The following is a 25,383-nucleotide window of genomic DNA, read 5'->3' as shown; positions in this document are numbered from 1 at the left end:
ACCAACAAAACTCGTGAAAGCTGCAAAATATAAACTTATTCCAAATCTACAGGATAGATTAGTCTGAATGTGATATAGTAGTGGTAGTAAGTGTTTTAAAAAAAAAAAAACCTTATAGTTCCCAATCTAAGAAGTTGTTATCCCATCACCCCTGTGAGTTCAAGAGAATACAGAGAGTTTCAAGGAACTTACCACTCATCAAGTTCGAAAGTTCCAATGGATCTTATAGTCTGTGATGATGTACAAAGATTTGTCAAGGAAGAACCACACGTCCACGTACACCTCACCTTGCCTTTTAAAGTTGTCTCAGATCCCGGTTTCATCTACGCCAATTTTTCTCTGTCAGAATGTGGCATAATCTTCATGGACGAAATCAGCTACAGGGAAGACTACGCAATGAAATTTCTGGAGTTCAAAGGACCTGAAGTTAGTTAGGTGCGAGAGTTATACAGGTTTACGAAACATTGAGAAATCAGGTCATCTTGTAATGGTTTACTATTGGTAGAAGTAGATTATGAAGACCCGTATTATAGTATAAATCCTGTAACAAAGCAATGCATTGCCTTTCCTGCAGTGAACAGGCTTTATCGTGAGCTAGTATTTATTCCTTCTTCTAAGGAGTACATAATAGTAGAGCAGATTGAAACATTTGAACAAGGGTTATGTAGTGGCCAATGGAAGCAATGCACGATGGGTATGGAGACTGAGTTTCAATCAACGGCATCTTCGTTTTGGATTTGCAAGGACATCGATACAAAGGAATAGGTCAATTTGCCCAATTTAGACGCAGTATGTCCGTTTTGGTGAAAAAACATATTGTCCTTCTAATGTTATAGGGACTTTAGGCAATCCACACATTGGGAGTTTAGACAGTGGAAATGTAGTCAATGTCTTTAAAGATTATTGGAATAGAGTTGCTGCTTATGATGTCAAGACCATGGAATGGGGGCTTATCCAAGACGATCCACAAGATGGAAAAAAAACACGTTCTGTTACCATCTCCATGTCAACCGTTTTTAATTTCTCCATGAAAATCTGAAACGAGGTTTACTGATCATGGTGGTCTTACCATATGTTCTTGTAATTAATTGCCTATTCTGGTAAAACAACTTGTAAATTGATATTTCAGCAATCTTAAACACGTTTGTCATTTTCAGATTATTTTCAATTTCCTAATGAACAATATAGTTTCCAGTCTATAGAAAATTGTTTTTCAGAAACGGCAGAGTAGTAATCATCTTTTCTTCTGCTAAAATTTGGCTGCTTTTGGTGTTTCCAGCTTCATATCAGCAGAACAGACATCGTCTCTTTTTGATAACTGTATCAATATTATTAGTACGACGGAAGTCATATTATGACATTGTTCTTGGGGAAGACTTTAAGTCCTAACAAATAACTGGAGTGGCTAGAGCCTGCTCAGGCCAAGCAATGGATTTATTCACGTACAGTTTATGAAACTAGCACCTTGGCGGTCACTGGCAGTTTACACATCGGCTGGCAATAATATTTGAGATTTTCCTTCTTTCATCTATAAAGATTAATCAGTTTGAATGAAGCTCTTAAACTTTCAACTCTGCTGCCAACCTCATTCATTTTTATTTTTATTTTCTGTCCTACTTCTTCCACTTCCCTTGTTCCATACATAATCAGGAAGGGACTTCCTCCAGAGCTATTCTCCTTCATTCGCCAAACTAATTAAGCTCAGGACCATATATATTTTGTTTCATGAATAATTATGTTCGTTTATTTTAAGATCTATTTTGTCCATTGCTCTTTTCCACCAAAAAACTACTGAAATCATTGAATGAAACCTATTCCAATAGCACAGTAGCTTGATGTCTTTCGTTTGGTGTGTATTGTTTGATGGAGAAACAAGGTGTGAGAATTCTCGTGATCCTAATATTTTTTCATAACTAATTAAAGGAAAACGTAGAAGGCCTTTTCCGGACACTATGATCTCAATAACATCAATTGGGATACACTTTTACCGGGGAGGTTTTTGCCAATTAATGACGTGCGTATGCCTCTGAATTCATTTCCAGTCAAAGCTCAGTAAAGATGTATACTGTTAATAGAAAAAACCAAAAGCTTTTCTATTAACACTATATTGTAGACACTTAAGGGCGTGTTTGTTATGATGGAAACACTATGGAAAGGAAAGGAAAATAAGAGTGGTCTACCTTTTCCATAGTTTTTAAGGCGTTTGTTTACGAAAGGAAATGGGTTTTTCATATGGAAACAAAATCATGGAAATGGAAAAGGTTTTGTGTCCTTAACTAACCCCTGAAAATTTTGTGGAAAGGAAAAAAAAGGAAATAGATAGATGGAGACTTACTATTAATACACCCATGACCCAACAATACAATTATTCATTTCTATAGATTTTGCAAACCAACATGATTATTCATTTCCTCAGTTTTTACTTTCCTTTTCCCAGTTTACCAAACACATACCATTTAAAATTATTTCATTTCCATTCCATTCCATTCCATAGTGGACTACCCATTTTATTTCCTTTCCTTTCCATGAGTTAAAATTTAACAAATACACCCTTATTTGACTTGATTGTGCGTGTGAAACTTATGTTTTTGGGATATGTAGTCTGTATTGGTTAAAACTTACTGGCCATGATTTTTCCTGCTAATAGAACTAATTCCGATCAGTAATTTTGAATTTTTTTTGTGTACTGCTAATATGCTATTATGTCTCTGAAGTTAATGGTGATGGGTAGTACTGCTACGATGTGTACAGAAGTTTCAACTTTATTTGGGCTAGATTTTTTTTACTTCTGTTTTCTAGTTATTGCGTGAAATTTAAAATATGCATGAATGTGCTCATGGAGATATTTTCTTATGTGAATGATTGGGTTTTAAAGGATAGAGGAGTTGAGATGGAAAATTGTACTACTAAGGAAGGAGACTAGAGAAGGAACAATTAAAATATTTATTAACAATATTTTTTGTGAATAGTTTGGTTGTTTCTATAAGAATCAGTGTGTATGACTGGTAGCGAAGGATTTGATTGGTAGTGCTTCGAACTTGCAACAGCTGAATCGAAATTTTACATATGTGGGGTGATAGTATGCGTGTGTGACATGCACCGTTCTTAAGAAATCCTTTAAGAAGTAAATTTGTTACCTGTTTGAAAGAATGGCTCTATGCTTTCGTGGGACACGACATTTTGAATTGAATAGTTAATTTTTATTTTAGTTATAGACTTGCAACTTCTTAAGTCCTTGGTGGAATTTTCAGAATTTTCATCTGTTATATGACTTGTATCTAATAGTGGGGCTTTTAAGTTTTAACTAATGTGCAATAGGTTGCCTTGCATTACATTCAATATATGAGCACAATTTACAAATCTTTTTTAGAATGAGCTGTTACATCATTTACAAATGTACTTTTTTATAGCACCATAGTTTTTTATTTGCATAAAGCTATGTGAATGATACGGTTTAATTCGCGAATTGGTTGGGTCGGGCTTAAAATGAATAAAATGATTTGTATTATTTTTTTCATGAATAAAATTGTAAAAATAAAAATAAAAACGTTATACATATATCAAAATTTTAAATGCAGCTTAAAACACGTATCTTATTTTTACCGAGACATGTATTATTGTTGAAAATTTCAATCTATATATCAGTTGCTATATAGCACTAACTAGATGGTACTAACTCAATATATTATGTTCAATTTTCAGTTTCAATGTTATTGGGTGTGCAGAACGGAGGAGACAGTGTGTGTTGGAGTTGATTGGGGTGAAATTTAGACATTGGAGTTTAACTCTTTATGATCAAAGAATATCCTGCTGGACAAGGTATTGATATACAAAATTGTAACTTGCTCTCAAGTTGCAATGTGTGTTTCATAGGCTAATTCTATATATGCATTGATTTATCAGTCAGTTTCGTAATTTAATTGTGGTTTAGATGTAATATTTTCGGTATTGATATTTGATGGAACTATTTAGCAGATTTATTCATATTGATTTTATTTTGTCAAATATAATAGTAATGGTCAGCTAAATGTAGTACACTATATATTTAGTAGATTTATTCACATTGATTTCACTATATATTGTAGACCCTTATTTGACTTGATTGTGCGTGAGAAACTTATGTTTTTGAGATATGTAGTCTGTATTGGTTAAATCTTACTGGCCATGATTTTTCCTGCTAATAGAACTAATTTTGATCAGTTATTTCAATTTTTTTTGTGTACTGCTATTATGTCTTTAAAGTTAATGGTGATGGGAAGTACTGCTATGATGTCTACATAAGTTTCAACGTACTTGGGCTAGATATTTTTACTATTGTTTTTTTTAGTTATTGCGTGAAATTTAAAATACGCATGAATGTTATCCTCATGGAGAGATTTTCTTATGTGAATGATTTGGTTTTAAAAGATAGAGGAGGGCAAATAGAGCTACTAAGGAAGGAGCCTAGAGATATAACTCTTTGATTACGCCAATGATGAGTGAATCCACCGAAAATAGTGACTCAGACCTTTTAATTGAAAATTACTCGTGACCGTGCCTTAGTAAGGTCCTTCACCCTTGGTTGCCTATTAACAATTTAAACACAAGCAGAATCTATATATATATATATATATATATATATATATAAAAGCTGGCGTATATTCTCTCTCTTCACCATATCGCTCCATTTTGCACCTCGAGTAATATGATTGGCTCCTAAAAATTGGATTGAATAATAATTAGTCACATCTCTCCAGATTTGTTTAAATCTCCATAATCTATTCTTAATTTTCTATAGACTCCTCAAATTAAAAAAAAAAAAAAACAACAACAACAACAAATTAAATAAACCTTATACAACCTCCTTGCATTTGTTTAAATCTCCTTTCTCTATCAAGTAATAATGCTTATCTCCCTACCAAAAAAAAACCATTAAACCCCAAATTTGTGCAGAAATTAGAAACCCAAAATTCATAAACTCCGAAAAGTGATCACACTCTGCGATTTAAACTAAAAAAAAAATGATACAGAAAAATCCTCCGTACGCTCCGGCCTCCCAACTTCTCTCTCTTTCATGAAAATACCAAGCATACTTCCATTTTCGCCCGGACCCTACCAAGATAAGTATCACTGATAAGAAATTTCCAGGTCTTGACTTTTTTAATATGCAACAAACAATTATCTTGACTCCGATCACTATTTCACCAAGTCTTTCTTGAGCCTACCAAGAGAAGTATCACCATAATCAGAAATTTGTAGGCCTTGACTTTGTTGTGACTTTTCTTCTTCAGCACTGCCCAAACCGATCTTACTAAGGTATGGTTAGAAGGAAATTACACAACTAATAGCACAAGCACATGAAGCTAATCTCAAATTGACTGTAATATGTAGAAGTATTATATCCATCAGAGTAGAGGTTGAAAGAGAATCCTACCGAACCTGTGTTCCTCTGCTATTTTTATATGAGATGCAGGTGAGCAAAGGTATGTGCTGTCTTGGAGGTGAAACTGCAGCATTGAGTAGAGTCAATGAGTACTTTTGGAGTAAGGTAACAAATTGCTCCTTATAACTTTCTTGGCATGGAATTGCATATTGTTTCTGAAATTAAAGATGCATTGTTGAAAAATTGAAAATATATGTACAAAGTGTAAAAGTTGCATTACAGTTTTAAGAAAATGAGATATACCTTTCAACTTATCTGCTGACCAAGTCTCTCCGTTGGATTTATTTTCAGTAAGACCAAACTAAGTATGAATAAAAGAAAAAAAGAAAAATAGAAATTCTACACAGTCTTCCCTTCAATGTCAGTAAATTAAGGTTGTCTTCCTTTCCCTTTAAGAAATTATGGAAATCTACAGTTAATTTTTGGCAGGTAGCAAAAATGAAACAATTTATTGTATACTTTTTGTGATGAAACATAGTTTTTAGCAACGAGTGTAGTGCTATCAGGAGAAGTATACATGTGGTGGTAATGTCATGCATAAAGCATACATGCATGAACAGTAGATCCCACCCCTTTACTTGCACTGCATGTATTATTAGTACACCAAAGAGTTGAGTAACTTAAGTTCCTCTAACTGTGAGTGCCCTTATACATCCAATATCCATTTTCTATCTTTTTTTTGTTCATAGAAATTTCAGCGCTAGCGTTTTTATATCCAGTATGTGTCTTGGCACCATAATCTATATCGTCTTAAAATTTGGTAAATGTTTATAAAAAAGATTACGTGATTATTATATTCTATGAAACTCTTCATGTAGGATTACAAAGAGACAAGAAATGGAATGTTAGGACCTGATTATTCAACAAAATTCTCTCCTTGGCTTGCATTGGGATGTCTTTCTCCACGTCTGGTGTTTGAGGAGGTAAAAGATGTCTTGGCGATACTTGCTTATTACATATTTCATTTCTTAATGATTCTAATCCAGCTCATGAATCCCATAATTTCAATAGGTAAAGAGATATGAAAAGGAAAGGCTTGCAAATGATTCAACATATAGGTATACCTTCTACTTCTATTAGCTGGTATTCCTTAAAATCTGTAAGAATGGAAGTTTATCTTTAATTTGAAGTTCATTATGCAGTCATTCATGCAATCATGATCTATATAGATATAAGCTAGAAGAACAATATATGCAGTATGTTATTAACTAACCTATTTTTCTACATGATCACACTCGATGAATTTTTACAATGTACATGTCAATATGTTAAGTTCTTTCTTTCTCAGTTTGGTGTATGCTAATGATCTCTCAGTTTTTAAACATCATGTTAGTTTTTTCTTTTCTGAGATTCAAAAATCGGTTTTTCAAATTTGATCTGTTGTAGTGATAACTTGGAATGGAATCTCATTGCATTTACAAATCACGTTGCATTTGTTAAATAAACCTTATCCAAATTCTACTGAAAACCTTACTTTTCTCCTGAAACTACGATTGTTTCTTATCTTCTTCTCTTTCCCTACCAAGCAAGAATTCAAAAACCCCCATGTATTCTAAACACTATTGAGGAAAAAAATGAGAAAAAAAAAGAGATGAATACACTACCTCTGCGGTTACACTATCTAAAACCAATCGCACCATTTTCCAAAACCCAAACAAAAGTTATTCTTCATCTTTTGTTAGGGAAAATACCATCCCGACTTCAGTTCATCTTTTGTTTGTGAAAATACCATCCCGACTTCAGTACATCAGACTTCCATTGAAATTGTTTAATAATGTTTTTGGATATAAACATATGTAAGTTGATTGTTATTTTCTAATTTTTAGTACTGGATTTAAACTTGATTGGCCTTCTCTTTACTTTTTGTTCTTAGCAAATCGAATTTCTTCCTGTTAATAAGGCGGAGTTCCCTTTTGTTCTCAGGCATAAATGATCACAAGTATATTATGCTATTCTTTCAGGTCCACAGGTATGGAACTGCTCTTGGGAGATCTGTCAACCTCATGAGGTTCAATAGGTATGATGAACTTTTGAACGAGCTTGACCTGATATTTGATTTTGGGGGAAAATTGATGGGCTGCGGCACTGGTTGGAATTCTTCGATAACATAAAAACAAAACCCCCCACTTTCCTTCGATAACAACTTTCTTGCTGTTGTTAAGAAAATGAATGGTGGTGGGCAGGATGTAGAAACGGAATATGAGGTAAACTTAATTTTTTTTTCCTCATTTGCATCTCTCTTGATGTTTATTTGCTTTATGTAATTTCCTTTGAATTTTGAACTGGAATTACAAAATGATGTTTACTTATTCAGTAAAATTTGCCATCCAAATGTTCTTTCCCTTGGTTTATCATTACTGAATTGATGCAGAATGGATATGTCTGTACCTACACCACTCCATTAATTTTGGTCGTCTACGGTTTTTGGTATAACTGTGAATGAAGTTTGGATTTTTATGCAATTTTAGTCATATTTTCATGAAAATTTGAAAATTTGGAAGAATTATGATGGGGGATGTCTATTTTATAGCAAATGAATGATGGGGATTGCTATATATATATATATATATATATATATATATATATATATATATATTTTATATTTATTATTTTGTGAATTATTAGTTTGAGGATTTTGTTATGTTCATTTCGCAATCTAGAATGAATTGTAGTAAATTTTTGTAGGAATCTTTGATTGTTGAGCAACAATAGGGAAACCCCAATTGTTGTATATAAAGCTTTAAATTGTCAGTTTACATTTGTTATCTGATAATTCAATTGTAGTTGAATTTTATGACATTTGAATTGGTATGTAAATTGAATTTGGAATTCAGATGTTTTATTACTGGAGTAGTAGTATATCTCAATTAGTAGAGTATACCATAATTAACATGGATATTTAAATTGAACCAACCTTTTTTCTACCATCAAATACCCTTGATAAAATATTAAAATCAATTATTCAATGCCTTTAAGAAGGACTATTTTGTCATTTCAAATTTTAATACCTTCTATACCCTTAAGATTACATAGTCACTTAAGGATGTATGTGTAAATTCAGGTTGGAAATCAACTATACGCCCTTATTCAATTGTTCGCGGCTTACCCTTCAATAATTGCCAAATAAATACCTTTTATTCCGAAATTAAATTCAAGAAACCAACCGGCTCTTTTCTTCTTCTCTTCTTCTTCTCTCTCCCAAATCTCCATAATTTGCTCTCCCTTAAACTGAAAGCCACAAAAACAAAAAACAAAACATACCTGATTGTCTCTCTACTGCCGACTATACACAAACAAAAAAAAATTCGGTTTCAAAAGGTAATATATTTGTCCTCTATTTGATTACTTGATTTCATAAAACTCAGGAATGTCAACCCTCACTTCTCCTTTCCAACTTCTTACCGATACTTTCCTCTTATTCGATAACTTCACATGTAAAAAAAAACACAAAGAAAGAAGTAAACATTTGAATAAGAAGAAGAAGAAGAAAATAGAGAAAGATATATACATCTGCAAGGTTGAACCTGATTTGTTACCTTATGTAGCTGTTTTTTTTTTTATATTGATTCTTTTCTCTCAACATTCAGCGTTAAGATAGATCTAGATGCAGCATTCTTGAAGAATGAACAGTATCCTGCACTCACGGTGTTGTCAGAAGGTCATACGTTTTTATGCGGTAATATTTTGGTTTTTCTTCTTCTTATTATGGTAATATTCTCCTTCCGCTCTTTCAAACTAGAGCCATTGAGTGCATTCTTTGATGGGATTCTCTTGCACACAGGAAACAGAAACCACTTTCATAGTAATACAAGTGAGTTAGAAGATTGTGTTATCATAGATAATCGGATGTTCAAAAGCATAGAGTTTATGATGTTTGAGACTGATCATATGGCTCCCTTAAGATTTAGTCGCTGTTCCACTAAGCACGATTTCTATTAAATGTTTGATTCCAAATCCTGTTGTACGTTCATCGTAGGAGGTTGAAATGGATTATATTGGCAGCCGTGTTTTTTAATGGACAATTATTAGGTAAGCAAGGTCTGTTTTACCTTCTATGGAAACTAATTACACAAACAAACAGATCATTACTACAGCTTATCTTCTTAATTTTTCATTGTTTTCGGTCTTCTTGGCAGGAACTGTGTATGGGAGTTTAGCAAAATCACAAACTAATATTCATTAGTAGTGTGAAGCTTATAGCTGGCATTAACAAGATTTCCTCACTTAGTATAGCTGTTGGCCTCCCGGTTTGTTCTTGCTCTTTGACTGAATTTTCCTTATACTTTGTGAAGCGCATTTGTTGTAGGGAATATTATCATTGTTGTTGTTGTTGTTGTCGTTTTTTTAAAAAAAAAATAGAATAGTGGTCCACATTTTGAGACATGGAATGTTGGGGTTCTCAATATTTCGTTTCAATTTGTCGTTGATTTGAGTCACTAAGAGTGTAGAACCTTAGTGTGGGTGGTTGGGTTATACGTGATAACGCAAGTTGGTCTTTTAAGGCCCAAAAAGGCAGCAAATACTTATACTGACATAAGAAAGTATGAGAGCAAATAAGCATTGATTTTTTTTTAATTAGCTTTTGTGCTAATATAATAATCATTTTTTGTGCAGTGGTCAAAGCAGTTTTAGAGCAAAGTACACTGCTTAGTAAATGACAAGATATTACCAATCAAGATAGTTAAGAAGGGGATGTTCTTAAGGTTCTGATCTTTCACTGAATTCCTTGGTTACCTACTGTACTTGTGAGCATCATTTATTAGGGTTCTATTCTTGAAAGTTGGATGGGAATGTTTCTGTGTAGTTATCTAAAAATTTCAAGTCTGTGCATGTTCATCACAGTAATGAATTGGTCTATATCATAGTTACAGGGTTTACAACTATTTGGTGTAAACTCGATCTACGAGTTCAATTGGAAGTAAATTTCCTAACGACTCCTTGATCTGCTACTCTTATGGTTAAGTATAACCTCAAGTAGAGAACCCTCAGTCCTTTGTGAGGATGTAATTCTTATTCTAACCATACACCCCATGCCATAGCACAGGTACCATCTTACAAACACATTTATACCATGTAGAGAATTAGTGACCAGAGTTGAAAAAGTTTCATTTGATAGACCTTTGTGTAAGTGAAACCCAGAAATTTCTTAGGAAACCATGGTCTATGTTTGACCCACGAGATTCTTAAGCACCCTTTTGATTTTTGTGACCATTGTCTTCGGGATATGGAGTCGCGTATTGTTGTTGGATTGAGTGTGATTCTGCAAGGGAAAGGTGTAGATATGGACTATATGTTTGTTTTGGTTTGTTAGGAATGTATACGAGAACTTGATGAAGAGTTAAATATTGTTCTTAACAACAAATAAAGAGCACAAGAAAATTTGTTAAACATGGGTCAAGCAAGTCATGTTTGTTCTAGAGTTTGATGGATCACTCTCGGCGATTTTATTACAATTCTGAGTCAAAGCTTTGGTTCGGTGAAAGTAGTTTGGTGTAAAAAGATGTCTTTGCATCTCTGCATCTTGATTTCCCCTCCTCTTGCTCATTAAATGACCAATCTATCGGTTAAAAATGCCAACTTTTCTCTTATTGGTGTTATTGTGCGTGGGCTGGATAAATTCCCATGCCGAATCGACTCAAGTTTTTAATGCTTATAAGGAAGAGTTAGATATGTTGTCGACTGCCTCACCCTCATGGCTGTGAAAAAGATACAAGTCCCCTGTGGTGCTTGTTGGTACAACCGACTCTATGAACTTGGGTGCTACGGTAGAACTTGCATTGAAAAATATGGAGTATAAAGCTATGGATGATAGTACGATAAAAAGGTATGTTATGTTCTCCGGTCAGTTTTGTTGCTAATTACGTGAACCTAAAGCGAAGAACTTTGCCTGGATTGTGGATGAAATCGTAACCACTATATTTTAAGAAGTGTCTCACAACGCGGTGCCAATGACCATATTTCTCGCTGGGGTTTTATACCCATCGTCGATCCCTCAAAGTATCTGCTCGATTCCATATTTTTCCCTTTTTTCCTCCATTTTTGGGATGCTTTTGACTTTTGATTCAGAATTGTTTTATTTTTAGTTTGTAATATGAGTGTAATCAAAATTAAGCGTTTGATCCCAATTTGCAGAACACCGAAAATATAGATTACTTTTTTTTATACTCGAAGCAATTTGTAGACCAGAGTTGAATTAGGTGCGAGGGAAATAAATGATTCAGTTTGTCAAATGTGCCACACAAAAATCCAAGGACGCGTATGTGCACTTTAACATTTGTTTGTCTTCAATTTTTTGTTTGGTAAGTGAGTTGCAAAGTTGTTGCTGATATGGAGGCTTCAAATTTTAGGTACTTGGCAAAGTTTGGTGATAGGTGTTGGTACGTTCCATACATTTTGGGCATTTACTTCCAAGTTATGAATTGCCATTTGCGTATATCAAAACATATATTTTATTTGTATGTTTTATTTTATTTTTCGCTTTTTGGATTTCTATGTGGCCTTTTCTTTGTGCACCGATAGTGTCTTTATTTAGTTCTTGCTAAAAGGAAGAATATGTGAATTCAGATATGTGGATTTATTGGATATACCACCACGTTATGTATGTCTAATCTAACTTTACTATCTTCTTAAAAATCAGGCCCCAACACTGAAATATGTTAAGCCAAAGGTTCATATCTAGCAAAATATAGTGAGTATTGGTGAAGAATGTATTAAAGAAGGTGGAGATAGGAAAACTGCTTTAGGAGGAAGATGAACCTACTGCCTACGATGCGTTCGAGTGCACATTGGTCAGGTTTGGCTATTTTTTACTCCTACTCTTTGTTTAAATTACCCGTACCTGATTATTGAAAGTTTCTAACTGGAAAAATAAAAAGAAGAGAAGAACATTGAAAATTCACAAACAAGTAGTATTCTTTAAAACAATAGTATTCTTTAGGTGGCGATATAATCTTGCTTGCGCGTTATGGTAGTGTCCACATACAAATGAGGGAGTCTTCACACAATAACCAGTTAAAACTTCGAAAAAACTAAAAGAGCTAAAGATCACATAATATTAGTTTAGTAACACAGAACTGTTCTTCAGCTCCTTCACAATCTGAAGCAGTAATATTTGGGCTTGAAACCCATACAAACCCATTTTCTTGGAAAAACTTGTGGGTAGCATATGCTAAAGCATTCCTCACTCTAGCAACCTGAAACAACCTTGAACAGAAAACATGGTCCAGATTATTTCCCAAAACAGGAAAACACAAGAACCAACCTTTGGAATATACCAAAAATACCAAACCAATGTATCAAGATACAAAAGCATACCGCACCAAAAGTGTTTGTCCTTGGACGAAGATGAGCTTTTTCGCAGAAATTATCTGCTCACTCTTTTCTTTTGAATAGGAAAAGAAGAATCACTTCTCCCCACCTACAAGATTAAAGGGTAAAGAGGGTGAGTAGAAGTTTGCCAGACACCTCATCCTACATTTTATTATTTTATTATTGTAGTCATGTCAAAAACTTTGAAATTGGGAGCACTACAAACTTCAAAATCCTCTCTCTCAAGCATTTATTACAAGTTGGATAGATCAACTAGATTAAAAATCATGAGCATATGCATGGTCCGCATTCTTCACATGGTTTTAGGCAACATGTGCATGACATGTAGAAACAGATAGGGGGCCGGGGAATTAAATTTCGACAAGAAAAGAAAATTTCCTTATTGTGATGACTTTCCCAACATTTAACTCAACTTTCTCGCTTCGATCCTTGACTAATAAGCATAACACCCTCTACCCATCTTGATGCACCCGGTTGAAATGAAGCCGATTCGACCTAGCAAGACTGAAAGCATTTTTAAGGAGATGCTATGCAAAGACAGAAAATAGAGAAGAGAGGAGGCAGAGTAATAAATGAAAAGGATTATGGGGTAACAATTAATAGAAAATGCAGAAAACTAGATTAACTTATGCAGTTTATGTTTGGACCAACGAGTTAGTGTTCATCAAGATTATAACAAGCCGTAAAGCAACGATAAGAAGATATAAGAATTTGGAAATCTCTACTCCCCTAATAGTATACTTTAAAAACTAACACATCATTGTCATCTCAAATGCTTCATAACAAAGACATTCTATTTTAAGGCAATCGCGAATACTTCTTCATAATCATTATAAATATGGAGGTCCAAGATTATAAGCAAATCAAATTAGTACAATGAATCTTTCTTTTGAAAATTGATAAAGGTATTTAATGAAACAAAATAACAACTCGGGGAGACAGAGTGGTTATGATTGCATTGAATATATACCTGATCATAGCCATCAACATCTGAATTTATCACACACTGCATGTTCAAAAGGCATGAGCCATCGTTAACCTGTAGAACAGACAAGGAACACATTACAGAATGAAGAAAATAACCATTAGTTCTTCCTGAGGCTAACACAATCCACCACAACATAGGCAACAGTAAGGGGCAAAAATATATATTCCCATTATTATAGACAGTTTGTTACAAACAAACAAACAATAAGAGCAGAACAATTGAAAGTTTAAGGATGTTTTTATAACCAACCTTGAGAAATGTAACACTGCTCTGCACTCTTAGTGTCCGAACCCAGCCCTTCACAACATGCTTCTTCCCTAACCAATCCAAGCCTTCGTCCAGTCCACGTTTCACATCGACAATCCTCAAGCGTTTGCGAGATTCCTGGATTTTTTTCTCCCTGTTTCACATCAACAGGCTCATCAACTGTTTTGCCACCCGCACTACAGCTGATGTACCTCTTCTTATCGTTTGTTGTAGAGATGGTCACTATAGAGTAAAGGGAAAATTGACGGGTGGGATGGTGATATGGAGTGAAAGTAATTCTTTGTGTTTTTTCCATGTATAGCTCAAGGGGTAAGAGCACCTCATCTCAAAGTAAAATATTATTGTGCCTCTAATTTTGTCATTGCAGTGTTGACTTTTCCTTTTTTTTTTTTTTTTATCGATGCCCAACAAATGATATTATAGATGTGAACATTTAAAGAAACCTATTAATGGACCTACAATACTTAGAAAAGTGATTTCCCAAGGTGAACTTAAAAAGATTTTCGCTGTTGAAGTATATCCCCTTCGCCTTCAACTAATTGTTGCTAGAGATGGCAGATAGCATGCTATCTGGATAATTAAAAGGGTTTCTTGCACTTTAGTTTCTTTTTCTACATCGTTCAGATGTGAAAGTGAAACTTATGCGAGGCACCAACCTTTTACTAAATTACTTTACATCTAGCTGAGTGCAGTAGCTTAGAATTAAACGTTGTAATGAGTTGGCCCTACATTTGTTACGTTTATCAATGGATTTGAACCTTATTTAAATATTTCTAGCAAGATTTTAAAAGTTTGTCTTGCAGCCTTCTGTAGGCGAACTCTACGACAAGGTTAGAGTGCTTCTTGGGTTAGGAGAGGAAAGGGTATTCTTTGCTGGGTTACATTCTATCTTTCAGTACTACTACAAACTTTTACGTGGTGTTTTTGACTGATTATGTAGAGAAGGAAAAATAAAAAAAAATGTTGTGTCTTCTTTAGTATTTTCTCATGCTCGTATTTGGGATTACTTTAATAAAAAGAAACATTTAGTTTTGGATGTTGCACACAAGGCCTTTGAGGAAGCTCAAAACGTTGGTAAAAAATGGTATTTTCCATTTCAATTATTTGCATTCATGTACTTCCTATCATTTGATTGATTTGCATGTGTGATTTAATTGTTAGCATTTGATTCTAACTCCACTTGTAGCTGCTATGGTGAATAACATTGCTCAAAGAGTTTTATGAGAAACTGGATATATATGAAAGGCGACTGGATTTATAAGAAACCGTAGTAGCAGAAGTGGAGCTCTTGGAGCTATAAGTGGGTGATATAAGAGTAGAATGCCGGAATATCCAATATGTTAATAAGGAAATTCACTCAGCATCACTAATCAATTGCACTAAAGCAGGATGATATACTCTGGGCATGGAGGCCAAATTTGAACTTTTGTTTCAAATATCCCGAGTCCCATCTTATGTGATATAGTCCTAAACATGTATTAAGCAAACTACCAGCTAGAGTATGTGAGTGCATGGTTTCAAGTTTCATATAGTTTCGTCCTGTAGCATGTCGATGATTGTTGACAATAATTCATCACATTGTAATTGCAATTTCCACTTGAAATTTGTGTGCATGGGTTTGGTGAACGCACGCCATAACACAATCATGTAAGTTGGTACATATTTGTGCAATTATACACAACATTATAACCTATTTTGCAATTTTGTTATCTAGCACCATACATTTCTCTTTCCTTATTGTTTCTGCAAATTTTGTCAATTTTCTTTTTGAATCTATTTTGCTTAGGTATGTCAAAGTTGAAGTTCTTTTATCGGACAAAATTTTAGAAGAACCGCTGGTGTAGCACTGATTCAATTTGCCGCCCAGAGGGCGTGCATATGTGCTAGTATTGTATAGTGGACTCAAATTGAAATATTTGTTTCAACTATTATTTTCTTCAAAAATATGGAGGTGGCAATGGTGAATGTTAGTATAGGTTATGATTGTTAGTAGAATGATATATTTGATTTAAGTTCACAACCATTTTCATTCTCTATTACCAATCACTTCCAAGTTTGTTCATAAAAAATAAGAATAATACTATGTATATGTTGTTGCATCACTTTTTGTGACAGGCATTGGCAGAAGAGATTAAGGCTAGGTACGAAAAAACAGTTGTAGGGAAACCCCAATTGTTGTATATAAAGCTTTAAATTGTCAGTTTACATTTGTTATCTGATAATTCAGTTGTAGTTGAATTTTATGACATTTAAATTGGTATGTAAATTGAATTTGGAATTCGGATGTTTTATTACTGGCGTAGTAGTATATTGTATAGTGGACTCAAATTGAAATTTTTGTTTCAACTATTATTTTCTTCAAAAATATGGAGGTGGCAATGGTGAATGTTAGTATAGGTTATGATTGTTAGTAGAATGATATATTTGATTTAAGTTCACAACCATCTTCATTCTCTATTACCAATCACTTCCAAGTTTGTTCATAAAAAATAAGAATAATACTATGTATATGTTGTTGAATCACTTTTTGTAACAGGCATTGGCAGAAGAGATTAAGGCTAGGTACGAAAAAACAGTTGTCAAAGTAGTTGACCTGGTATGTCTCACATGTATTTTGTCTATCTCTATGGGATGTCAAATCTGTTAAAAGTTTGGCGTGTCATGCTTTAATTATGTGTATTTTCGTTAGGATGATTATGTAGCTAATGATGATATATATGATGAGAAATTAAAGAAAGAGACGTTGGCATTTTTCATGGTGGCCACGTAAGCTTAAATCCTTATTGTGCTAATTTTTTGATAAAAGTGTATTTTTTTTTTTTTTTTTCCCCCGTTCCAAATGTCATTTTTAATTTTCTAATTGAGGTGCACATACACGATTTTGCTTAAATTTTTAGATATGGCGATGGTGAGCCGATAGATAATGCTGCAAGATTTCATTAGTGGTATACTCAGGTAAATATTGAACATACTAAGTCGTACCTTCTTAAGCACTCTGTTGTTGTTTCTGACTATGTATTATGGATTTATGGGTTTGTAGACTTAGAAGGGTCTACAAATTTCTCTTTCTCTCATGTCTTCAACCAGTGTCAATTGATCATCAGCATTGCTTCAAGAACTTAGCTTAACCACACACTTGGTCTTTGATAATGGTAAGTGTTGTTGGCCTACTTATACAAATTTTTTCTTAGTTTGTACTGTTAGTCCACATTGTCTCAATTCATGCATTTTTGTGTGTATATTTGGTTCATCTAGGCGTACTCAATGTTGGTTCCTCCATGGCTAAAATCATTATTATCAACGGGCTTCTTTTTTATATGTCGTATCCATGGGGATGCTGCAAGAATTGAATTGTAATTTTTTTCTTTTTGCTCAATACAATTGATCATGACTCTTAGTTAATCATGACTAATTCATGAAGTGAGAAAATGACTAAGGAGAGGTTAATTTGGCTTAGTTGATTACAACTGAAATGTCCATGACCTCAAAGAGGGGTGATCGACTATCAGTGAGACACTGTTTGTGTACCCACACATGTTTATCACATTATCTGCAGTTTATGAGTTTTCATAAAACAATTGCAAAATAATTCCATTGATCTCACACACTAGCAGCGCGCATCAAAGCACTGAAAGTTGCATATAAACACTTCTCCATTAACAACATTTTAGCTTGAGTTGGTGGGATTCCGAAAGGAAATCCCTTCAAAAATAGGAGTATTCTACTTTATACGATGAGCACATGGTATTATTTAGTAAAAGGTGAAAGAATAGTTCGCTCTATGCTCATTGGGCAACTGCTTGTGTTTAGACCTTTCTTGGCTGCAACTTTACATAAATGGTTCTTGGCTCAAACCTTTCATAGTTTCATTTGCTTGATATGGGACTAAAAGCTTTAACGTGTACCTGATTTTGTAGCAGTGAGGTTGAGTTGAAATCTATAACCTGACCCAACCCTGGTCTTAGACCTTGAAATGAAGTTCTCATAATAAGCTAGGGTCGTCGTGGGAGCCCAACAGGTTTAGGTGTCGATGGACTACTCACAAAACACTGCCCCCCAATGAAATATCCAAGTCTAGAGTGCACTGGACTTGAAAGTTGCATCAAATTTTCCTACACAGGGTTGGGTTATTAAGGTAGAGTGGCTGATTGTTTGGTCAGAGTTTGATTAAACAAATTCGCACACGAGAGTTTAATTACTTAAGATTTAACTGAAATTAAATCCTCAGAGTTCCCTGCAAAAGATACTGTTGATTTTGTTTTTTAAATGTCATCATCTTCACTAACTATTTGTGTAATTGTGTTTATATGCATAGCATCCTAGCTTTTATGTGTGAAGGTATAAGAATGATGTCCTTATTATTATAAAATAATGAGTAGGTAAAATGTTTACCTGTTTGGTAGTGATCTTCCTCCTTTGTCATGGAGGCAAAAATTAGATGCATGTATCAGTGTTGCTCGGGGTCTCTATTACCTTCATACAGGGGTAGAGAGGCGGGGTATAATTCACAAGGATATGATGTTAAGACGACAAATATTCTATTAGATGAGAATTTTGTTGCAAAGATGGCAGATCTCGGGTTGTCAAAGGATGGTCCTGCACTTGATCATACTCATGTGAGTACTGCAATAAAGGGAAGCTTCGGATATCTTGATCCAGAATACTTCCGTAGGCAACAATTGACCGAGAAGTCTGATGTGTATTCATTTGGTGTGGTGTTGTTTGAAGTTATGTGTGCTCGACCTGCTATCAATCCAAGCCTACCGAAAGATCAGATAAACCTTGCATAATGGGTAGTCTGATGGCGATGACAGGGAGAACTAGAAACTATTGTGGATCGACGTCTTGCAACTCCTAAAAAAAAAGGAATGCTAAATAATTATAAATACCTCCCTAGATTTGCTTAATTCTCCATAATCTACTATTCACTTATACACATTCAACCAAAAACCTATTACCATACTCAACCAAAACACCTCCTTACCGTCTCTATACTCAACCAAAACCTGTACATTGTTCACCAAATTAGGTACTCTTCTTACTATTTATGTTATGTTTGATTCGATTTTTTTTTTGCTTGGAGATGGGGACTTAGAAATGTCACGATATTGTTCAGGGATGCCTAGGCATCAAGGGTAGAAAGTAGGACTAAAGCCTCTTTGCCATTATTTTGTTGCTTTGGGTCAGATATAGCATAGCCCGTTTGACGAGCGTACATAGACAAGTCTTTACAATGCCTCTTGCTTTTATTGATAGCTATTATATTTGTTTTAGTAAATTTTAATAGTTCTTATAATAATTTTATGTCTTATGCAACTTACAGTTCTAATATGGTTGCAATAGGGACAACAAAGCGTACTACAAATAGTGCCAGAGCAGCATATAGTACAACTAAACCTAAAGCTGCAAGAAGATCAAGAACAAACGTATCTGACCTTGAAAATTGTTCGGCAAAAAAACCAATTCTTAGTACTCCAGTACTAATTAAAGAAGAATGTAAATTTAATCGATCTAATTGGATGTCCTCTTTAGGGCCCAGAGCAGCATATAGTACAACTAAACCTAAAGCTGCAAGAAGATCAAGAACAAACGTATCTGACCCTGAAAATTGTTCGGCAAAAAAACCAATTCTTAGTACTCAAAGATTTTAGTAAAGAAGAATGTAAATTTAATCGATCTAATTGGATGTCTTCTTTAGCAAAAAAGAGGAATAGACCTCTAGGTGTTGGTGATTTGCAAAATCAGCTAAAGAAGGATTTAATGAAAGAAATTCCCATAAAAAAAAAAAAAAAAAAAAAAAAAAAAAAAAGACCTCAAGAGAAAAAGAAACTATTTTGATTCGCTCAAAGATGATGATTACTATTCACAAATCAATGGATGTGAATCAGATGGTGATGAAGAAAACAATTCATATGAAGACATGATGCTTGGAGAAAGTGAACATACAAGTAAGAATCTAAATATATGGTATTTTGATATTTAGAATGTAAAAATTTTAACTGTGTTATTTTGTTATTTTTTTACACAGGAAATTTTCAAGAAGCATGGAATTTTGGAGAACCAAACTGTGTGTTCTTTTTGTGGAGCAATATTATGGTATGAAGAAAGGGTTGGGTGAACAAGACAAACCAAAAAACCAAAGTTTGGAATATGTTGTCTACATGGAAAAGTTAAACTTCATGTTATGGCTGATGCACCTCCATTTCTAGACCAACTACTAGATTATGAAAGTGGTACAAGGTCAGCAAATTATAGAGAAAATATACGGGCGTATAACTTGATGTTTGCTTTCACATCAATTGGAGGAGTGGTTGATAAAAAAATAAACAATGGAAAGGGGCCATATGTTTATAAGATCAGTGGGTAGAATCATCACAAAATTGGAACCTTGCTACCAATTCCAGGTTAGCCTTTTAAATTTGGTTAGTTATACATATATACAACTAATGAAGTGCAAAATATTAGATTGTTTTAGTATATATAATTTTCTTTAATAAACAATGGAGAAAATAATTTGACATTTGATTTTTCTTAATAATTTTGCCGTTACATGTCCTTTACGTGTTAATTTCGTTTTTGTTCTTTATGCCAGTCAGATTCCTAAATTTGGCCAGTTATACGTATATGATACAGCCAATGAAGTGCAAAACAGATTGAACTCCTTTAGTAAAAAGATTGAAAAGAAAAATCGTTGGATCCAAACATTATAGCAGGACTCATTGAAATGTTAAATGAAAACAACAGGATAGCTGAGAGTTACAGAATGGCCAGAGATAGATTTACAGAATATGAAATCGCTGATGTTAGTATAAGACTCATTAGTACAAGACAGACTGACGGAAGAGTATACAACATGCCAACTTCTAATGAGGTAGCTGGTCTCATTGTTGGTAATGGAGATGAATCTCAAGGTCACCGTGACGTTGTTGTTGACAAGAAAGGATACGGCTTGAAGAGAATCGATGAGACTTTTCCAAGTTTTATGTCAATGCAATACCCTCTCTTATTTCCTGATAGAGTTGATGGGTATAAGCCTGAAATCAAATATAGAAATGGTAGTAAAGTTGGTAAGAGACAACATGTTACCATGAGAGAGTATTATGCTTTTAGAATGCAAATGAGAGCAAATGAAGGACTAACAATATTTAGAGGTGGTCGATTGAAGCAACAATTTTGGGTTGATGCATACAATCTTCTTTGAGGAAATGAGGCTTTCGTGGGTTAGAAATAACCAACATACAATTCGTGCTGAACTATACCAAGGTTTGGTTGATGTTGTTGTTTCTGGGGACACTAAACCTGCATCTGTTGGTAGGCGATTAGTTTTACCATCGTCTTTTACAGGTAAGTTCAATTAAATCCCAACTACTCACTTGCAACCTTTGAAAATAAATATATAATGACAAATGATTAGTTTTACCATCGTCTTTTATAGGTGGTCCAAGATATATGGTTCAAAATTATCAAGATGCCATAGCTATTTCCAGATGGGCTGGAACTCCTGATATTTTCACCACATTTACTTGCAACCCCAAATGGCCTAAAATTCAAATGGCATTGGACAAGGTTTCTAAGGGACTAAAACCTGAAAATGCCCCTGAAATTGTTGCTCGGGTATTCGAAATAAAACTGCACGAGTTAATGACTGATTTGCAACGGCATAAACATTTTGGTAAAGCTTGGGCAGGTCAGACTTTATGTTTAATTATTTTGCCTATCATTTATAAAATGCATAAGCGTAGTTCCATTTGGGATTAATGAACATGTATATATACATTACCATATACATTTCAATAATAGTGGTCCATACATAATTAACCCAAAAATATTTGGAATAATGGGAAACTTAGAATGAAGAAAGAGTGTTATAGTTCAAAGAGTCAATTTGCACCTACTATAGATTTTCAAATCTACCAGTTTAGTAAGACATCAGTTGGTGGCATAAATAAAGCAAACTTAGTACATACCTCTTGCTTGAACTCCTTAGACGCATTTCCATCATTTATTTCAATTCTATTTTCAACAACTTTAGCATTCATCTCACGCTCCTTCTCAAGGGCCTCTTGACACAAACAACACACAAAACAAATCACTTTTGTGTTTGTGGAAACTGGACACAAAGAAAAGACCATTAAGAAGTGAGTGTAAAGCGATAATTTTAGCTAAACTATACAGCAACATTAGGTTCTTATGTGTGGGGAATTGACAATTCAGTTCACTGTTAACATGTACTTTTAGAGGAAGAGCAATTAAAACAACTTATCTAAATAACTAATAAATATGAAAAAGTAGGTAAAAATATTCCTGCATGTTACAGATAGTAATGTCAAGACAAGACTACCGAAGGAGAGTTCAGAAAGCAACATAGTTCCTCGCATTTCTACCATTATTAGAAAAGCTTATTTTTTTTTTGTTGTACTGAAATTTTTAAACACCTCAAGTTAGGAGATAAGAAAAGAGGAAGGAGAAAGGTTGGGACAGACTAGAAACTTAAAACCGTTGAGCCATCCCAACTGACAGCCATATTATTTGTTGTTGCGTCAGTCAATAATCACTCCCTCTAAACATTGAACATTGTCTAATCCATAACAAACAGAATTAAGAGTTCACACAGTACATTTAACAACTTATCTAAAAACACCATCAGAAAATCAGAGTAAAACCGATAACTAAAGCCTAAAGAAAAGTACAAACACATGTTGAAGTATAAGAGACACTAGAACATTACTTCAACACGTCTTATCATTGATCGAAACCTTACATAATATATAGCCCCCCACCTTTTCACCTCGATCCCTATCCTATTACAGATGTAGTCGATTAGGGTCATAAAAGTTGGTTGTGAATCCACTGCTTGGTGCAAAAGATTGCATCAATCTCATCACCATCCTCCATTTCAAGCTGTAATATCAACAATCAAGCTCAAAGGTTAAACGCACAGAAATGAAGCTGATGAATTGGATTAAAATGAAGTACACGTGATAGAAAAATAGATAAAAATTTATATGTATGCTTCCAAAGCTAATAGTAAATTTCCTAGATAACAAAGAAACTACCGAAATATCAAATTATATGTACTTCAACAAACGTCTTCACTTAATACTTACAGTGGAAAATAGAAAGATTGGAAGAACCACAAAAACAAAATTTTCAGCCAATGCGATTATGTAGGCATTCCAATTTCTGCAGCCAATAATTGCCTTATCACCCACTTTTGATAACGCCTTCATGATACGTACAGGGTCTGAAAACCACACAAAATTTATAAATATCATACTCCATGAATAAACAATGCATTGATCACATAATAAAAAAATTTGTCTACCATTAGTCTTAGAACCCACTATTTGCCAAATCTGGAATGAAGTATCAAGTGTAGATTCAACAAAAGCTAGGTACCCTGCCAAGTTAATTAAGATCAAAGAGTCAGGAAGGACAATAAAAGGAGGGATATTGATAGTATGTAACTCCTCATTACTAACATTTAGTGGAAGTACTCGCTCTGAGAGAGTAGTTGGATGTGTTTTATCTTCCGCATCAATCATCCAATGGAAACCACCATCCAAGAAAACAGTCTGGAAATTTACTTTGTATGGAAACTTTAGTTGTCTCCAAGAACTTTCACCCTCAGTAATGATCACACCAGCTATCACAGGCCTTTCAGTAACATGACCATCATAATAATCACTAAGGCATGCCAGTAATATGGACGGTATACACAAATCACTTTGTATTCTATATATGGTTACAACCATACTATAGAAAGAAATTTAAATTTGAGTACCCCTTTGTTCCTATGAACTGTATGAAGGATGCCAAGTACTTCAGGATCAGGAGTAATTCCATATTTTGCTTATACGTTCGTCTCTCTAAATTCTACAAGAAAATTCAAAGCTGAAAAAAAACACAGACGCGCATATAATCTGTTCAGAAGCAATAATAATATTCTTTTGTACACCAAAGTTTCCACTCAATTTGTTTTTCCAAGTTTTGACTATGCCTAATAATATTCTTTTGTACACCAAAGTTTCCACTCAATTTGTTTTTCTAAGTTTTGACTATGCCAGAGAAGTAATACTTTCCAACTTTTGTTATGTAACAATATACACAATAGAGTTTCAGAAGTGGGGTTTACCACACGCTCATATATTGCTTTTCTTGGATAATGGTGCCAAGCCAAAGACCCCTGCTCAGATCAATAAGTTAATATTAGTAGAGCTTCCAGACCCAAAAGATAAAGTTGCATATGAAGCAGTCACACAGTTTATGATGCATGGGCCTTGTGGAGATTTAAATTCAAGCTCGCCATGTATGTTGGAAAATAAGTGCTCTAGACACTATCCTAAAGCCTTTTGCAGCCATGTAGTGAGGTTTATGGTCAAAAAAAATATCCCAATTACCAAGAATGTTTTGCAATTGAACAGTTCCCTATACATTTTGATATATGACAAATTTTTAAGTAGAAATTGAACAAAAAACAGAGAGCATATCGCATTTTGTTAAAATGGTACCTAAAATGCATTACATTCCGTTTATAGACCAATAGGGCAAGATCCGGTAGCTTATGAGAGAGAGAACGATACCTTTTGGCACTGGGGAATAGAGGAACGGAGCTTTTAGATGTTAGAATTGAAGGAGAGGGCACGCTGACGGCGATTGTTCTTCGACTGTGGATTTGGGGATGAAGCTGGAGGCTGACTCTTGCAACTCTTTTGCTAGCTCCCCCAACCTCCTTGCTTAAGTTAAAGTCTCCGATCATTTGATTTGGGGTGTTCTCTGTAACTTAATTTGAATAGAAGTTGCCGATACAAATACCCGCTTAAAATATATCTTATAATTTTTTTTGGGCCTAGGCCCAATATTACACGTAGAAGTTTGAAAAAAAAACTTATTTAAGATAAGTATACAAAACTAAATTAGATACCTACGAAAATCCAATCACGTAGTAATTGAGCCTCCTAAGAAATCATGCCTTATCTCCTATATATGTACAAAAAAAAAAAACAATTGCACTACACATATCGATAAGTTTGAAAAAAAAAAAAAAAAAAAAAATTTAAGATAAGTATACAAAACTAAATTAGAATCCTACGAAAATCCTATCACGTAGTAATTGAGCCTCCTAAGAAATCATGTCTTATCTCTTATATATGTAAAAAAAAAAAAAAAAAAACAATTGTACTACACATATCGAAAAACCAGGTAGCCTACTTTCTTCCTCTTCTCCATTATTTACAATTCTTTTATGAGTTCATTTCATATTGATTAAGTTTTTTTTTTGTTATATTAAAGAGTATTGGATAAAGAATTTATAAATTTTATTATGTATATTGCAGATAATGGCGTATGAAAATTACAACTTATGTAAAAAAAAAAA

The 25,383-nt window shown here is 34.1% G+C and overlaps 1 protein-coding gene, 3 long non-coding RNA genes and 1 other non-coding gene across 6 annotated transcripts; 4 read left to right on the top strand and 1 right to left on the bottom strand.

Annotated features, from left to right (window-relative positions):
* The first annotated feature begins 6,367 nt into the window (after positions 1-6,367).
* LOC147486349 (uncharacterized) lies at positions 6,368-10,608 on the top strand. 2 transcript variants are annotated; one of them, XR_015201703.1, is made up of 5 exons: positions 6,368-6,480; positions 7,384-7,626; positions 9,010-9,098; positions 9,204-9,669; positions 10,037-10,608. It is a non-coding gene; the product is annotated as an uncharacterized LOC147486349 (long non-coding RNA). The 2 variants fall into 2 exon arrangements; XR_015201702.1 differs by lacking the exons at positions 6,368-6,480; positions 7,384-7,626; positions 9,010-9,098 and having other exon boundaries at positions 9,105-9,451; positions 9,559-9,669.
* A 701-nt stretch (positions 10,609-11,309) lies between these two features.
* Positions 11,310-16,703, top strand: LOC147486348 (uncharacterized). The gene is made up of 3 exons (XR_015203154.1): positions 11,310-11,799; positions 12,060-12,215; positions 14,810-16,703. It is a non-coding gene; the product is annotated as an uncharacterized LOC147486348 (long non-coding RNA).
* A 260-nt stretch (positions 16,704-16,963) lies between these two features.
* Positions 16,964-19,240, top strand: LOC147486346 (uncharacterized). The gene is made up of 2 exons (XR_015203275.1): positions 16,964-17,158; positions 18,410-19,240. It is a non-coding gene; the product is annotated as an uncharacterized LOC147486346 (long non-coding RNA).
* On the bottom strand, positions 17,689-17,804 carry LOC147486347 (U5 spliceosomal RNA). Its single transcript, XR_015203444.1, has one exon. It is a non-coding gene; the product is annotated as a U5 spliceosomal RNA (small nuclear RNA).
* Positions 19,241-21,211: 1,971 nt separating the features above from the next.
* On the top strand, positions 21,212-22,259 carry LOC147486345 (uncharacterized). The gene is made up of 3 exons (XM_086573714.1): positions 21,212-21,350; positions 21,442-21,620; positions 22,245-22,259. Exons 1-3 carry the CDS (start codon positions 21,212-21,214, stop codon positions 22,257-22,259), a joined length of 333 nt encoding a protein of 110 aa, XP_086429840.1.
* The last annotated feature ends 3,124 nt before the right edge of the window (positions 22,260-25,383 follow it).

The sequence above is a fragment of the Coptis chinensis genome, chromosome 7 (assembly GCF_015680905.1).
Source record: "Coptis chinensis isolate HL-2020 chromosome 7, ASM1568090v1, whole genome shotgun sequence".
Taxonomy (NCBI): Eukaryota; Viridiplantae; Streptophyta; class Magnoliopsida; order Ranunculales; family Ranunculaceae; genus Coptis; species Coptis chinensis.
The sequence above is the reverse complement of the archived record's forward strand: the minus strand, read 5'-3'. Positions and strand labels throughout refer to the sequence as shown.